This window comes from Stomoxys calcitrans, chromosome 3 (assembly GCF_963082655.1).
Source record: "Stomoxys calcitrans chromosome 3, idStoCalc2.1, whole genome shotgun sequence".
Lineage (NCBI taxonomy): Eukaryota > Metazoa > Arthropoda > Insecta > Diptera > Muscidae > Stomoxys > Stomoxys calcitrans.
Window position 1 is genome coordinate 163,960 of NC_081554.1, and position 17,610 is coordinate 181,569.

Consider the following 17,610-nt stretch of genomic DNA (forward strand, 5'->3'; position numbering starts at 1 on the left):
ACCAAATCTCAGAATTCCATTGAACGAACTGATTTAGAATGCGGTTAATCAACGTTAGTTGTGTTCCTTATGTAAAGACTTCTTTTTTAGCGTTCACATTTTTTAGGAGATCATTTTAAGCTATTTGATAGAGACCTAACCAGCATTGTGTCAGACTAAAGCCTAATTTAGTTTGTGATGGGGAGGCGAAAAGCGGCACACACAGAAATGTATTAGGGCGCCTCGTGCCGTTGATTTAGTCAATTTGATAGAAATGCGGAAAATAGCAACATTTCACCAAATAAATACTGCAGTCGAATTTGAGAAAAGAGTTGCAATTGAACCTTCATTTCGTTAGCACCGAGAGGTCAAAATCATTTCTTAATTTAATGTTTATACATTAAACTTTCGCAGTGAAGCGCCGTATGAGTTGAAAAATTTCGAAAGAGGAGCTAAGTGATGCGAACTGCAAAAAAGTTGTTCAAGAGACGCTAGACTGTGCATGGATTTTTTTCTCAGCTTCTTTCTATCGGTCTACTAAAAATTACCTGCTTTGGAGGCGCCCTATTGGCCGTTTGTGCACTACTTTAATTGAAATACAGACAAAAAATCAAACAAATTTTCTACTATGGCTGCCCACGAAACTGAATTCAAAGCAGAGAAATCTCTAACGATTGGGAAGCAAAGTCTCAGTTGTGTGTCGAACGTGAATCTGAACATTTTGCTACGGTGTATTTGGGCGAGGATAATGACTTTTAGATCCTTTGTATTAGGCGTTGTTGTGGTCTCCCTCGTCTATCCAGCAATAGCAACGGATAATTGTGAGTCCTGTGCCTAACTATGTGGAGGAAACGAGTTGTCACATATTAAATTTCTTTTCGTTGACAGCCACATTGACGGCTGACGATGTCCGAGATTTGCTAATGAAGACATTGCTAACGAATTATCATCCATCATCTAAACCGGGACCATCGAATGAAATAATAATGGTTTTCGTCAACATTGAATTGCAGCATTTCGATTACCGTGCAAGAGATGGGGCATTCCATTTAGTGGGAATTTTGTACGCCGTAAGTTTTTAAGCGCTGGACTTCAATTAGCTCGTAGTTGCACCTTTTGTTAAAATCGAAAATAATAGGCAAATTCTGTTTCAAGACTCGGCGTTTAGGCTCTTAATGTTGATGATTGACTGAGTCATTCATTGAAGAAGGTCACTGATGAAGGGATGGAATTCCAGAGAATGCAGTTCGTTTAACCTTCTGACCAAGCTTTTGAATACATTTTGATTTAAAATCAAATGGTGCTTTTATTAATAAATAAAATCATCTAGGGTTTTCAACTAATTAATAAGTTGGAGAACCATTGGTTAGGTAGTTACCTCTGTGGTAAATGCCAGCCAATAATAACTGATCTTGAACGCATATACAACAAAAAGATCTAAGAAATTTCATATTTTAAAAATGAGTTTTGCTCTGTCTGCCATAGGCATAGTTAAGTTCGAAGGTGGGTTATATTGGACTTTATCTTGATATGGCCCCCACATAGACCGATCTTCCGATTTAAATTATTCTTTCGTCGCTTTTTTTATTTTCATTTAGCTTCCACGAAAAACAACATCTCGTTTTGATTTATAGAACCATAAGAGACTTTACTATTTAACACCGACAAGAAGAATCCATAGAATCGTTGGAGTCGACCAAAACGGGCGATATGACTCGAATGCTCTCCTATTTACCTAAAACTAGATATAAGAGTTGGCTTTTGCAAATAGGGAGACGCATTTTTTGGTCCTTATAAACAAAATAGGAAATATTATGGCGATTGGTGAATATTAACCCGTGCCGACACGACGTCCACGGTAGGATATGGCACTTTCTAAAGGATCCATTTGAGAATTAAACAAAGTACACAGTTATTTGGTTTTTAAAGTGAAGACATAAACGCCGGTTCTACTCGGAAATTCATCCTGATTCGGTTCATCCATGTGCATCTTTCCGCGTATCCTTTCTATACTGATTGTCCGTCTGACGTTTTTTTTATTTGTAATCAAGATGGAGACCGTATTTGTTACTCAATCTTCACGAAATTTTTCACAGACCACAGTTTTAGATCAAAGACGAAATTTTGAAAACCCCCAGATAACAGAGATGGGTAACGCGATTCAAGCGAAAATTTGTTTGTACTTCGAACGATTCAAATTATTCTTTCGTCGCTTTTTTATAGCCACCACCATAGGATAGGGGGTATATTTAGTTTAGTCATTCCGTTTGCAACACATCGAAATATAAAATTCCGACCCTACAAAGTATATATATTTCAGATCGTCGAAAAATTCTAAGAAGATTTAACTGTGTCTGTCTGTCCTTCCGTCTGTTGTAATCACTTGACAGCCTCCAAAAATTAGGGTATTTAACTGAAAAGTGGTACAGATACGTCTTTTTGATGCACGCTGGTTAAGTTCTTGAACGGGTCAAATCGGACTATAGTTGGATATAGCTGCTATATAGACCGATCTGCCGATAAAGGGTCTAAAGCCCACTGAAATTTGAAACAGTCCATTATTTTGAGCCTCCTATCATCCAACCCAAATATGGTTCAGATCGGACTATATTTAGATATAGCTGCCATATTGACCGATCTGCCGATAAAGTGTCTGAAGCCCATAAAAGCTTTATTTTTTCCGATTTCGCTGAAATTTGAAACAGTGATTAGTTTTAGGCCTCCCAACATCCGACCCAAATATGGTTTAGATCGGACTATATTTGGATATGAATATTAAGGGTCTGGAACGCATAAAAGATACATTTGTTACCCAATTCCGCTGAAATTTAAATCAGTGAGTTGTTTAAGCTACCTGCCATCTGACCCAAATATGGTAAAGATCGGACTGTATTTTGATTTAGCTGTCATATAGACCGATCTGCCGATTAAGGGTCTGAAGCTCATAAAAGCTTTATTTATTACCCGATTCCGTTGAAAAAGTGAGTTGTTTTAAGCCTCCCGACATCCGACCCACATATGAGTCAGATCAAACTATGTAGATGTAGCTGTCATATAGACCGATCTTCCAATTTGGGGTCTTAATCCCATAAAAAGTAGATTTATTGTCTGAAAACGTTACTTGTATATGAGTTCTCGGGACCTGAATAAAATATGATCGAGACCAGCCACTATTAAGATATAACTACGGATATAATAGTGGAGTTGTCCCAGATTGGGTTACAGGTGCCGTGTAGAACGATCTCTCGGTTTGAAGACTTGGCCCTATAAAAAGCGGATTTATTATCCGATTTCGTTGAAAATTGATGCAGTGACTAATGTTAGACTTTTCGACATCAGTTTCCTATGTAGTTCAGATCGGTTTATATTTGGATAACGCTGCCAAAAAGACCAATATTTTGTTCTACATAATTGAACAGCAACTTATATCTATTAGCCCACTCAATGTCCGTGACGAATTTGGGTGCTTAAGTTATCCAAGTTTCACCGGATTGTGACGAAAGGGGGTTTACATATATACCCGAGTTGGTGGGTATCCAAAGTTCGGCCTGGCCTTTTTACTTGTTTAAGTTAAAACGGATAACATACTACTAATTACTAAATTTCCCATGAACATTCCATTAAAGAACAGAAGATACTTCTCTCATATCAATGAGCGCAGTCCGATTAGAGTTTAAGCCCAATGATAAGGGGCCTCTTTTTATGCCGACTCCGAACGACGTGCCGCACAGCACACAAATGTAGCCAACATTAGTAATACTGACCTCTGCTTCTCGGTGGCCTCAGAGAACATAGGATCATTGTATTAACCGTAAAAGCTTTGTGTGAAATGATTTGATGAAAATCTTATTACAAATCAAGTTAGGAAAGGCAATAAACGGACCCTACACCATCATATCTATCTGCCTGCATGAAAGGGCTTTATTTAAATCTAATTACAATAGATATCGAAGAAACTGTGCACACATATTGAGGCATCAAATAAAACATTGTCAGTTAAAATTTTGTAAATATCGGACCAAAATTGTATCTTTGTCGCCATCGGTCAAGCATTTCATCACAAGAATACATGGTAAGACTTAAGGCGGAAATGGCAAACTCGAATCAGCAAGTGGTTTTAAGTCGATCAGTATACTTAGCAGTGGCTTTGATTCCTTTCTGTGTTTTTTTTTTTTGTTTTCTTTCAGAGATGGCGTGATCCAAAATTGGTTTGGAATCCATCGAATTATGGTAACATGCGCCACATAAGTATTGGACAGCGATATGTTTGGGTTCCGGATTTGGAATTCTACAACAATGCTCCAGATAAGTTCATGCGAATGCACCGAAACGGCTTTGTGACGGTTAAAAATAATGGTGTTGTCCTTTGGAGTGACACTATTGAAGCGAACATCTTTTGCTCGACCAACATGAAAAACTGGCCCCACGATAGTCACGATTGCAAGCTGACCCTGGGCTCGTGGACTTTTGATGGTCTCGAGCTGGACATCCTGCACATCAACGCCAATGCCAGTATGAACTTCTCGGTAACCAATAGGCTGAACATGGAATACAAAGTGACAAAGTACAACGCGTCACATGAAACAAAATATTATCCCTGTTGCCCAAGTCCCTACGTTTCCATGGACTACAACATCACATTCGAAAGAGAATCGTCCTATGTCGTCATATTCCGTGTGCCCGGGATATTGATAATTGCTTTTACGCTTTTGGGTTTGAACCTAGAACCAAGCCGATGTGAAATGTTTTGGCTAAATGCCCTGAGTTTGTGGCTTATAACCGGACATCTCATCTACTTTGCTAATATCGGTCACCATTTTTCGAAAGAAACACCAAACATTGGTAAGACATTTAAACACAGTTGATAGATTTGCATGCACGAAGAAATCAATAAATTAACCAGCTTCGTTGATACTTTGTCTCATAACAGACTCGCGATGGAAGGGGACGTTACGATCCTTTTTGCGAAGCAGCGAGAATTTTGGACACTTTATTATGAAAACTTGCTTTTAACTGAAAGTTGCAACAATTTTTATAATATTTTGAAAGTTTTTTAGTACATACCAGCGTAGGATAAGGGTATACTAGTTTAGTCATTCCATTTCCAACATTTCGAAATATTGATTTTCGACCCTATAAACTGCATAAATTCTCATTGCGATTGAGTTCGAACGAATTAAACAAGCTACTTAAAACTTTGCAAAGACATTTCTTATTGATGTCGGGTCAGATTTGGATATAGCCGATCTATCAAGTTGACTTCTTGAGCCCTTAAAGGTCGCAATTATTATCTAGTTTGGCTTTGGCACAATGACTTCTCCTACGACCTTATATAAATCGATCTCCCGATTGTATTTATTTAGCCCCTATAGTTCGCAATTCTTATCCGATTATGCTGAACTTTTTTTAGACCAAAAAAATTAACGAAAATAAAATTTAATTAAAATACCCTATATCCATTGGAATTTAATTGAATAAAAAGGACTTTGAGTCGAATTAAAATTGAATAATTAACAACTAACTAAAAAAAAGTAAAATTTCTTTATATTTTTTGGATATGAGTGCGTATGATTTCTGTTCGATAATAAAGCCCACACACTCAATACGTAATACGTCACCTTGGCCACTCACTTTCTGTTTGTAACTCCTCGAAATATTCGTCTAAGACCCCATGCAGTATATATTGTATATTCCTAATTGTCATGACATTTTAAGTCGATCTAGCCACGTCCGTCCGTCTGTCTGTCGAAAACACGCTAACTTTCGTAGGAGTAAAGCTGGCAGCTGGATATTTTGCAAAAATACTTTTTATAGTAAATGGGCCATTTCGGTCCATGTTTTGTTATAGCTGCTACATAAACCAATCTTGGCTTCTTAAGCCACTAGAAAGCGCAATTCTTGTCCTATGTGTCTGAAATTTTGCACGAGGTGTTTTGTTATGATTTCCAACAACTGAGTGCTGAGTATAGTTTTAATCGGTACATAACCTGTCATATAAACCGATCTGTGGTCTTGACTTTTTAAGCCCAATTCATATCTGATTTGGCTGAAATTTTGTACGACATGTTTAGTTATGACTTCCAAAAACAGTGCTAAGTATGGTTCAAATCGGTCCATGTTTTGATATATTGGGTTGCCCAAAAAGATTTTTTTGGATTTTTTAAAAAAAAGTAAATGCATTTTTAATAAAACTTAGAACGAACTTTAATCAAATATACTTTTTTTACACTTTTTTTCTAAAGCAAGCTAAAAGTAACAGCTGATAACTGACAGAAGAAAGAATGCAATTACAGAGTCACAAGCTGTGAAAAAATTTGTCAACGCCGACTATATGAAAAATCCCCAATTACTTTTTGGGCAACCCAATTTGGGGTGAATATTAATATATCTTCAATATATCTTCTTCTTCCAATATATCTTCTTTACGAATTAATGTCAAAATTACTTTTTGGGCAACCCAATATATCTTCTTTACGAATTAATGTCAAAAAACAGCGATAAACACAGTTATTGTCCAAAAACGAACATTTGGGTAAATTATGTCTTTGGAAACAACACACCAATTTGGAATAGAAACACTTTAATTTTTAACTGAAAAATTGCCAGGGTAGTTGATTTTTTATGTCCATCAACTCATTGTTCGAAACGGCATGTATTGGAGATGGATGCACTGTATAAGGTTAAATTTTGTTTACCCCCTTATATATGTCCTTTATTTACAATTTGGGTACATTAAATATATATCAATAAAATATGACCAATTGACCAATACGTCCAATACCCCCTTACGATAAGCCAAAAACAAAAAAACAACTCGGGGTGAAATAAACTTCGGGAACGCTCCGCTCCCAAACCCTCTTAAACTACATGTAACATAATTTGGACAATTTGGTTCCCAAACGAAAAGTATTCAAGATATTGGGCACTAAATATCTGGTGAGCTACGCCATCCGCAAATTCATTTTCCCCTACAGGGAAATGTATGCGATCGGAATAATGACGGCTCGCCACATTACCTAACTCTCTCCAACTAATATGAAATGTCTTCAGAAGTGGAGTACGTATCTGATATCCACATTTGGGACAAGTGTAGAGGGGCTGCTCTCGCTTCCAAAGAAAATAAACAAACAAGCGGACATGTAGGACGATCGTGACAAAATATGACTATAATGAAAGTCTTCGGGAGTATATGTAGCGGAAATCATGCATCCAAATTAAGAGTAAAGCTGGATTCCTGGATGGTTCCGCCTAGGCAATCAGTCCTCTCATCATTCTGGATTTCCGTAGCCCGAATTTTTTAATTGAACCATACTCTCGCCGATGAATGTTTTTTTTCCGGTACTCTTGGTTCCCTACTTTTTTGGCTTGGTTGGTTGGTTGGTTAAGAGTAAAGCTGGATTCCTGGATGGTTCCGCCTAGGCAATCAGTCCTCTCATCATTCTGGATTTCCGTAGCCCAAATTTTTTAATTGAACCATACTCTCACCGATGAAAGTTTTTTTTCCGGTACTCTTGGTTCCCTACTTTTTTGGCTTGGTTGGTTGTTAGTCACCTAACCTGGGGCAAAGTTTACACAGGAACGATCTGCAAATAAATCTACATGGCTTCGCGGATTATACTATTGTACAAATTGAATTCAGTAATAAAACATGCCATAGATCTAACTATGTACACTGAAAAAAAGTTGGCCCAAAATTAAAGACTTTTCGTTATTCGTAGGATTTAAGCAATGAAATCGCAACGAGCCAAAGAACCAAAACTTTAAAACAAAGATGCTTTCTCTAAATTAAATTTCCTATTTACTAAGGAACTTGACCATCCGTTTCAAATTTTGATGGCTGATTGATTCTTATTTCACTTCATAGGTGACTGCCCAATTATTATTTTTGAAAAATTAGTTTTTTAAAACTTAGCATCTTAACCTTAAAAAAAATTTAACATTTAAAGACGCTCCTTTTTGTAGGGCTATTTTGCGTCTTTAACTACTTTCCACTGCTGTCTTGGAACCTTTCAACAATAATGTATTACCATTTAAAATAAGAAATCCTTAGGTTAGGTTGAAAAGAGGGTGCAGATATTAATCGGCCCCATTCCACTATAGACATACACCTAAGCCAGTAATCAGCTTGTTGTGCAGTCTAAAAACAAAAAAGTAACCTCGAAAAAGAAAATTTTATGTTAGGAATTCCGTGCTACTTACAAAATCCTTAATTGTTATCCATACCACTCCCCTAAGATGGTTGATGTATCGTATTGTGTACCCAGTTAAGTATAGGTTTCTGTTAGCCCCTAAAGCCAGGCAATGACATAGGAAATGCTCCAACGTCTCATCATCTTCCCCACAAATGCCATCGCTTGCCGCACCGATTTTGCATAAGTGAGTTCGCTGTCCTATGTGTCCCGTTATGGCACCAAAAGCTATACTGACCTCCTTCTTACTTCCTTTCAGTAATAGCTTCATCCTCTCACGATTTGGATGACCCCATAGGATTTTCGCTGTTCCACAGTGTTAGATACGCGTTTGTCGCCCACGCCCTTAAATTGGACTGAGTCACCCCGAAAGGCTTTGGGCTAACCAAGTGCATCAACGGCAGTCCTCTGGCCTTCACTGCCGCCCTTTCATTCCCCCTTACTCCGTTATGGACCGGCACCCAAACGATGCGGATTGTGCCATTCTCAGAGAAGGCGTTTATCTCCTTCTTACACTCCAAGACTATTCGTGATCTTATCGTCCTTATTGTTGTTGCCCTTATGAACATTTTACTATCCGTAAAGATGTTCACACTCGACGTCCTAGCGTTAGCACCACACCACCTCACGCATTCTGTGATCGCCCGGATCTCTGCCCGCAGGACCGTATTATGGTCTGGCAGTCTAAAACAGATCTCACTCCCTGGGTTCTCCAAGTAGACTCCCAGACCCACTCTTTCCCCTAGCTTTTATCTCGCATGTTAAAGCGTGAAAGGAAAATATTTGTCGCCAATGGGGATGTTTCCTTAAAAAGTTAGAAAATTTATGATCTTTAAATATTTAGTTTGCTAATATTTGGCTCGAATCTTTAAAATTAGATAAAATTTTATCAATGTACATATTCTAAGATGGTTTATTTTGTTTTCTTTAGAATTTCAATTCAAAATTTATGAATTCTTTGGGTTCTGGAAGTTGCTGTTTCTTGATACATACGTATGTAATTTTTGTTTTATCTTAGTTATTTTTTACAGCACAAGCTTCATTTTGGTGACCATTTCCCAACTGGTAGCTGTATTCTCTAAGTACGCCACTCGTTCTCAATTGAAGTTCAAGTATCCTATGCCGCATATGATAGATTGGATGCTGTATTCAACATTGGCATTGCGACTTGTTCCAGTTGAGGGGACGCAGAATGCCTTTGGCCGAAGTATGAGGCATTCTAAATTAGTGCCACTGGAAGGGATGGATGATGTTTCGAACTTGATTGATCAGCGATACCAACCTGAAATTGATTGGACACGTTTCGCAAAACTGTTGCAGCGCCTCACATTTTGCTCAATAGCTATAACTTACCTAATAGTATCAACAGTTTGTTTTGTATAAATTTCGAACAGAAATGAAAATATCAACCTAAGATCCAAGTTTAATAAAAAAAATGCAATGGTTTCTTATATAAAGACTATGAGACCTGTACCGGGTTTCGGAAACTCAAAACAAAAGATTTTCTTTGCCTTAATTTTTTTGCAAACCTTTCCCCATAAAAGTTTGCTTGCGCATTTAAATCAAATTTCTTTTCAGTAAGTGGAACCACAAGTGATTTCAAACCCTAAAAGTATAAGCTTTGAAAAATATACGCAAAGCAATTTTTTGGGATTTGCGAATTTGAAAACCGGAACAGGCCAGTATGTGCAATTATTGATTTGTTAATTAGTTTATAAAATTATAAATACAAATCAAAAATACACAAAACATCTTCAAAGAGAACCTTTGCAGTAAAAAAATTTTACACCAACAAGATCACATTTTGGCTAGTTTGGCCTAAATTTTGCATGTAAAGTCTGGTAATGGCTTTTAATACCCTCGCCAAGTATGCTCCAAATTGTTCCACGACTGATGTACTGTTTGGCTTCATGAGCAAATCTCAGTTCTAAAGCTGGACTTTAGTTACGATCCCCAACATACATATATTTCAAGCTTTACATTAATAGGGAAGAGAATTGTATCAAATATTGTCCAAATGGTAAAGCTGCCATATAAATCGTACGATTTGATTTCTAAAGATTTTAAATTACATAAATCTTGAGCCGAAAGCCAGAGTAGCTGCTAGTGGTCGTTTAATCCTAGAAATAGTAGCTTTTATAGTATTAAATTTGCAAATAAATAAATAAATCTTCAATGTATTACGTGTGCATAGAAGCAAATGATAGAAAAAACAATTTTAACCACTTCTCTTTCTGCACGCAAGGGCATTTTTTTCAATAGGGTGTTTATACTACCCCCATTCATAGCTTATGAATGGAACTATTAGCATACAAAAACGTTCCAGAGTTTAGCTTCCCTCAAGCTTTAGGGGTTTGTTCTGGGAAATGTATGATAAACGCACATAGCTTCGTAATTGCGTTTGTATCATCAGCAAATATTGATGTACGACTCATAGATTATTATTCTTGATTGCCATGATAGTCTACTTCTGTCTATCAAAAGCAAACTATACTTTGGGCAAATAAGGCTATCACCTACAAGTATTACACACATATTGCTTCTTGATATGCAATGGAATTGCATATGGACCATATATATCTCTCAATTTGAATTCTCGAGCCGGAACAGGGCACAATTGTTATCTGGATTTAGCTGAATTTTAGTTGGTAGTGTGTTGCTCCGACTATCAATACCCATGCCAAGTACAATCCGTATTGGTAAATAACAAGATAAAGCTACTATATAAACCGATATCCCAAGTTAATTTCTTGACCTCTTGAAGATGGCAGTTCCCGGCAGATTTTGCATGCTGTGAGCCCCAATATTCATGAAAATTATTATTCCAGTATAAAAAAAATTATGACCCCAAATAACACTTCTCAGTATTTGCCAATAAAGAAAATATTTTATTTGATCCATGTTCGATCCATGCTGCAGGGCATATTTGATTCGACTCTGCCGAACTTTACGCGTTTTTATTCTTTTTTAACATAATTTTATATTGAGTTGATTTTCCTTAATTGTATTTTTTTTTGTTTTTGAATATTATATATTTTTTATTAATAATTTAATTATATTTCGTTAAATTTAAAATTTAATTTAAATTAAAATTGACCTATGATGGAGGATCTTCTGCGTTCAAGATTTGTACAGAAAATGAGAAAGTTGCCTCGGAAATACTACCGATTATATTCGGACTTTGGCTGGCCTCATGAACAGTTCCATACTAAAACGTTGAAGTACAGTAATTTGTTAATGCTCTGTGATCAGTATGATTTGTTGTATTAGGTGGCTGGGTTGGTGGTGCTGTATCTACTAAAATGTAGCAACAGTTGACTAATTTACTTGGTGGCCGATTTGAGGTAGGCGATGAGGTCGCCACGTTCGTTGGGCTTCTTCAAACCGGCGAAAATCATCTTTGTGCCGGGGATGTATTTCTTGGGGTTCTCCAAGTATTCGAAGAGGGTATCCTCATTCCATGTAATGCCCTTGGCTTTGTTTGCGTCTGTGTAGGCGAAACCAGCGGCTTGGCCTGTTTTGCGGCCGAAAATGCCATGCAAATTAGGTCCTACTTTGTGTTTGCCACCAGCTTCAACAGTGTGACATTGGGCACAGCGTTGGACGAAAATCTTCTTTCCCTTTTCAACATCACCGGCAGGAACACCCATTGTTGTCTTTTAAATCTTGTTAACGAAGTGTCCTAAAAATAAATAACAGTTAGCAAAGGTTCCATAATTGCGAAATTTGAAAATAAACAAATGTTTTTTTTTATTTTCAAATATGTACAATTTACTAAATACGTATACAACAGTTCACAAATAGATTTTATTACAGAGATTGTAATTCACCTGCTCATTACAGAGAACATACACAACAAATTATCACTGAGCAAGATAATATAGCAGAATATGTAGTGAAACCCTAAATCAGCGATGCCCAAAACGAAAATGTGACTGTGTGTGTGAAATACTCTCTATATGTATTTTCAATTCCCTCAATATGTAAAAAAACATGTTTTGGACTGAACTATTGGTGTTTTGCAAAAACAAACATAAAAAATAGAACTTTTTTATACCTACCAAGCGTTCAATCAATAAAAATCATAGGTTTAAAAAAAAACAAAAAACGAAGCATCAACCCCTTCGCGTGATCATTTGTCGCTATCTCAACAGTGACTGAAACATAGAGCATAAGAATATGTGTATAAGACTAGCCATCAAAGCTAATGTAAAGGACAGGGCACTAGTACACCTATACCTCACTTAGCGTCGGGATTGCGTTCCAAAAAAATCATCACACAAAGTGGACTAAGTTTTCCCATAGCACCAAGATAGTACCATCTTTTAAAAAAATAAAATAGAATCTCCAACGGAAAACAAAGGAATATCGAAAGACTCAAAGGGAAAATTGGTATTAATTAAGTAGCGACGCAACGTCGAAAAAAAGCAAACTAAAACGACGCATGCGAGGTATGGGTGTAAGTATCTTCTATAAATGAAAATACGCCATATGATCGCAAATAGTGATTTCGATTCGAGAAAAAATTTTAACTTTTTCGGTACAACATTGTGCAGATGTCGTTCTATCCATTCAAAGTGTTGCACTTTTTACATTTTCAATCGCACATGTTCATATGCGGAACTTAAAAATAAAAAAAAATAATTGAGTTTGTTTTCTTTATTGAACTGCAAAATAAACTTTCTGCTGCATTAGGTTTTGTGAATACATTTATTAATTTTTTTATATTTGAAACACACAATCAGCCGTTTTACGCGTGAAGTTTATCTATATTTAGGCTATCGCGAATATACATGATATCCGTGAAACAATAGCTGCTTTTTTTAAGAGCTACACTCTCCACTATAGACATGGTAAACAATGCATAATGTTTGCAATTTCTTTGATAGTTGAAAATTAATAAAGTAAATTTTCAACAAAAATTTATTTAATAAGGTAGGTATTAAGATCGCCCACTGTCTGTTTTTCACAAAACATTACTTCCCTTATTGTTAAAAGTTTAAAGTTTGGAGGTTTTTTTCCCAGCAGAAGGAGGTTTTTTTCCCAGCAGAAATTATTGTTAAAAGAGTTTGCAAATTTCTACTGGAGGTTTTTCCCAAGCAGAAATTAGCAGCACCGAACAGCTGTTTTATGAAAACCAGCTGTTTATTTCAAATAAATGGCAAAAGAGAGTAAAGGCTATTCTTACTCTCCTGCAATTTTTTACAGGCAAATTTTTACTGAAAAAGTACGCGAACAAACCTATTATTTTGGTAAATTGTGTTGTTTGCGCAGTGTTATCACAAAAAATGAAATTAGAAGAGCCAATTTGCTTACAAAAGCAATAATGCATACGTTGAAAGAATTTCTTTTCAACCCCTCCTCCCCTCAGGGAAAATGTCGAGCTACGCCAATGGTTGTGCTATTGACTTAAACTTCACATCGAAAATTGTCAGTAACAATTTTATACAATTAAAGAATTTAAGGTCAATATGATGCAGAATCTTAAGTTTAAAAATATAGATCGGGTTATCTCTTTGTATACATAAATCAAAAGAAGTTTGGTTCATTGATTGTTATAATATACGACAAGTGGGTTAAAGGTACTTAATCAAAAGGGTTGAAATTAAATAGTAATTGGTGCCAAAGAGTTGTAATATGCCAGGGGAGGGTTGGTGCCCACCTTACAGCTCAGCGAAAGGAGTCGGGTACTGCCGATAAGCTTAAGTACAGTCAAAATAAATATTTTACTTTTTTTTAAATTTAATTTGAAATGTTTCATGTATAGCTTAGCCCATTTCATTTATTTGTTATTAGTATTCAGTTTGAATGCGCTGTGGCCGGTAAAAGTGCATGTACCGAACCACCAAGTTACGCAATTTGGAGGAAACCCGCTTTATTTGAGGATAACTGTTCTGCTCTCGAATAATTATCTGCACACAAAAAAAGTTTATTTTCGACCAAAACTAAATTTGTTACAATGAGTTTGTAACGAAATATCACATTGAACTTGTTGGAAATAACCACGAGTAGCCACGCAAAAAACGTTACAACTGCACGTAAATTAACATGTAAATGTAATTGTATAACTCATAGGCGGACTGCACTGTATTCCCTTGGGTTCGAAAACCTAGCTTTTATCTATGTTGCCAAGATGCGCGAACACCAGACAGATACACTTAAATTTGTTTTTCTTTTTAGTGGTACGAAACGTCAAATGTAAGAGAAATTGTCTAAACAAAAAAACCTTGAGCGATTTTTTTGTGTTATTTTGGTCTTTGAGAAAAAACAAAACTAAATACTAGCGATTTGAAAGAAATCGCAAATAGAAACTGGACCCATGCCAACGAATAGTCCAAATCACTATGCTTGGATAAAAAAATATCTCAGTGTCTTGTTAACTCTTTGTGGCGAAGAAAAGAAGAGGCAGTTGGGAATAATTGAAAAGTCAGAAGAATTACCACGAATACTCACTCCCGCAATGGCATTGAATCGGTATTTTACATAACCCACATGTAGGCCAAGTATGCAAGCTGCATATGCTACCCTCCACCACCCCCTTTCTCCGACAGATGTCAAGGCGATGAGAGGTAATGAAACAAACAAACAAGACAAAAACAATTTACAGCGCTTTCACTCTCCCCCACAGTAGCTTTGCATCCAGAGAAATTTCTTTTTTGCACGAGAGTACCAAAATAACACACAAATTCATCGAAGAAAATGTTTATAAACGTTCTATACCCAACATTCATGCATAGATATGGGTACATACATATATCTATGGGCGTGTGTATGCATTACGCCATTCGTAGTGTGAATTATTGCATGACATTGATCATGAAAAATCCTCACTCACTTGTTGGTTTTTAAGGGCAATTAAACGATATTACTTCATTTAGCACGTTGGTGCGACAATAAGTGAACCCCACTACAGGGTCCTCATTCCAAAAAATTTCTTATGCAATACCCCAATCCACTCCATATTTGGAACAAAACAACAATTAGGAGTGCAAGACTTAATTGGGAAATTGCAAACAGTTGCCCCCAAATTCACTTGCCCGAAGACCAGAGTTTAGGAAGAAAGAAAATTGGTGGCTTTATGTAAGTATGTAGGTGCTACCAACAAGTAAATACAATTAACCGACCCATCAAAATTATGTAATTTAACCATGAAGTTGGATAACAATTGAATTTGCACAGGATCACATTTTGATGGTATTGTGTAGCATGCTCCAATTTATCTCCCAAAATCATAATGTCTTTAGCATTTGGTTGGCGTGCGAATTATTATGGATTCCTTGAATAATTTGGAGGCCTTTGCCATTTCTATTCGCGTATTGTACGTATTTGAAAACACTTTTCACTTTTTCTTTTTACTTTTCTTGCAGCTAATACTTACAGTGAACACTAATGACCGAATGACACAAAACGACTGAAACTGAAAATTGAAGGCAAACGGAATTGGCTACGGACGGTCCGCTGAAAAGGTAAAAGTGATTCTCGCCCAAAATGAGAGAGGAGAGAGTGCCATAATAAACTTTTGACTGTATTCATAAGAAAGAAGTTGCTCAGTTTATCTAGCGACAAACATAAATAGATAACCCTCTGTTAATGGTTCTACAGACAAGGGTTCAGCTGATTGGACGCAACAAAAAAAAAAACAAAAACATGGATGGAATAGAATGGATGGAATAGCACTTAATGATATGTTAGAAGTTTGACCCCTGTCCTTTTCGCCAAATTCGCAAATGCATCGAATATAAAGAAATGCCAAATATTCCTTGCCAATTCTTTTTTACTTTTGAGCTTTAGTTCTGTGCCCTTTAGTTCTGTGATAAGCTGCGGAGTCGATCAATTTTGCCCGGATTCGAGATAATTTTCTCTCGTGTCAAAGTAGTAAAAAATGTTTCAACAAAAAAAAAATTTAATCCCAAAATTTGTTTAAAATAAAATCATAGAATGTTGTTATTTTTATAGTAGACTTTTGTATTAAATTTTGCTGTTTTAAACTCAAGAAATCAAGACCCCAGATTTGTGCGATCCATGGTATATACCCTCCACCATGGATCGCATTTGGCGAGTTCTTGAATAATGAATAAGAAATGTCATGCCAATGGAACTATCTTAAGTTCTAGTCCGATTCCGACCACAAATTAATTGAATGCTAAACATTGTAGAAGTCATTGTGTAATATTTCAGTCCATTCGGATAAGAATTGCGCCTTGTAGGGGATCAAGAAGCAAAATAGGGAGATTAGTTTATATGGGAGCTGTATCGTGCTATAGATCGATTCAGACCATATCGGACACAAATGTTGAAGGTCGTGGGAGAAGCCGTTGTACAAAATTTCTGCCTAATCGGGTGGGAATTGAGCCCTTTAAAGGCTCAAGAAGTCAAGATCCCAGTTCGGTTTATATGGCAGCTATATCAGGTTATGTACCGATTTGAGCCATAGTAATCACAATTGTTGGAAGTCATAATAAAACACCTCGTTCAAATTTCAGCCAAATCGGATGAGAATTGCGCCATCCAGCGGCTCAAGAAGTCAAGATCCAAGATCGGTTTATATGGTAGCTATACCAGGTTATGAACCTATTTGTATCATACTTAGCAAAGTTGTGTGAAGTGATACCAAAACACCACGTTCAAAATCGGATAAGAATTGCGCCCTCTAAAAGCTGAAGACGTCAAGTCCCCAGATCGGTTTATATGGCAGCTACATCAGGTTATGAACCAATTTGAACCATACTTAGAACAGTTGTTGGAAGTGATACCAAAACACCACGTGCAAATTCAGTCAAATCGGACGAGAATTGCGCCCTTTAGAGGTTCAAGCAGTCAAGACCCAAGATCTGTTTATATGGCAGCTATATCAAAGTACCGACCAATAAAAAGTATTTGTGCAAAATTTCAAGCGCCTAGCTTTACTCTTTCGAAAGTTAGCGTGCTTTCGACAGACAGACGGACGAACAACCGGTCGGACATGGCTGGATCGACTTAAAATGTCATGACGATCAAGAATATATATACTTTATGGGGTCTTAGACGCATGTTTCGAGGAGTTACAAATAGAATGACAAAATTAGTATACCCCCATCCTAGGGTGGAGGGTATAGAAATAATTTTTGCCAATTCTTGCTCAAATGAGTTGGTCATATTTTTTCATCGTGTGTTAATAAGTCGTAAATCTTCTCTTTTTTATTAAACTAGTCTAATATGCCCATTTATTGATGTTTCAGTATACTAACGACAAACTTCAGAATAAAACAAAAATTACTCTTATAGATTGTCTACATACAATATATATATATTTTTTTTTTTTGCCTATTTTACTATATTTTTACACATTTCCTCTATTTAGGGAACTTTGGAAATCATTTGTAGACACTTTGGGAATTTGACTTGTCGATTTTGACCATAGCCTTTATTACAAAAAACCTAGCACCAAGGTCATTCGCACGAA

The 17,610-nt window shown here is 36.5% G+C and overlaps 2 protein-coding genes across 2 annotated transcripts; one reads left to right on the top strand and one right to left on the bottom strand.

The window, feature by feature from the left end:
* The first annotated feature begins 659 nt into the window (after positions 1-659).
* LOC106088547 (acetylcholine receptor subunit alpha-type acr-16) lies at positions 660-9,667 on the top strand. The gene is made up of 4 exons (XM_013254127.2): positions 660-800; positions 868-1,049; positions 4,167-4,821; positions 9,187-9,667. Exons 1-4 carry the CDS (start codon positions 728-730, stop codon positions 9,549-9,551), a joined length of 1,275 nt encoding a protein of 424 aa, XP_013109581.2. The 5' UTR covers positions 660-727; the 3' UTR covers positions 9,552-9,667.
* A 1,355-nt stretch (positions 9,668-11,022) lies between these two features.
* Positions 11,023-15,654, bottom strand: LOC106088542 (cytochrome c). Its single transcript, XM_013254115.2, has 2 exons — positions 15,547-15,654; positions 11,023-11,850 (listed from the first exon to the last, which is right to left on the bottom strand). Exon 2 carries the CDS (start codon positions 11,816-11,818, stop codon positions 11,492-11,494), a length of 327 nt encoding a protein of 108 aa, XP_013109569.1. The 5' UTR covers positions 11,819-11,850; positions 15,547-15,654; the 3' UTR covers positions 11,023-11,491.
* Positions 15,655-17,610: the final 1,956 nt, after the last annotated feature.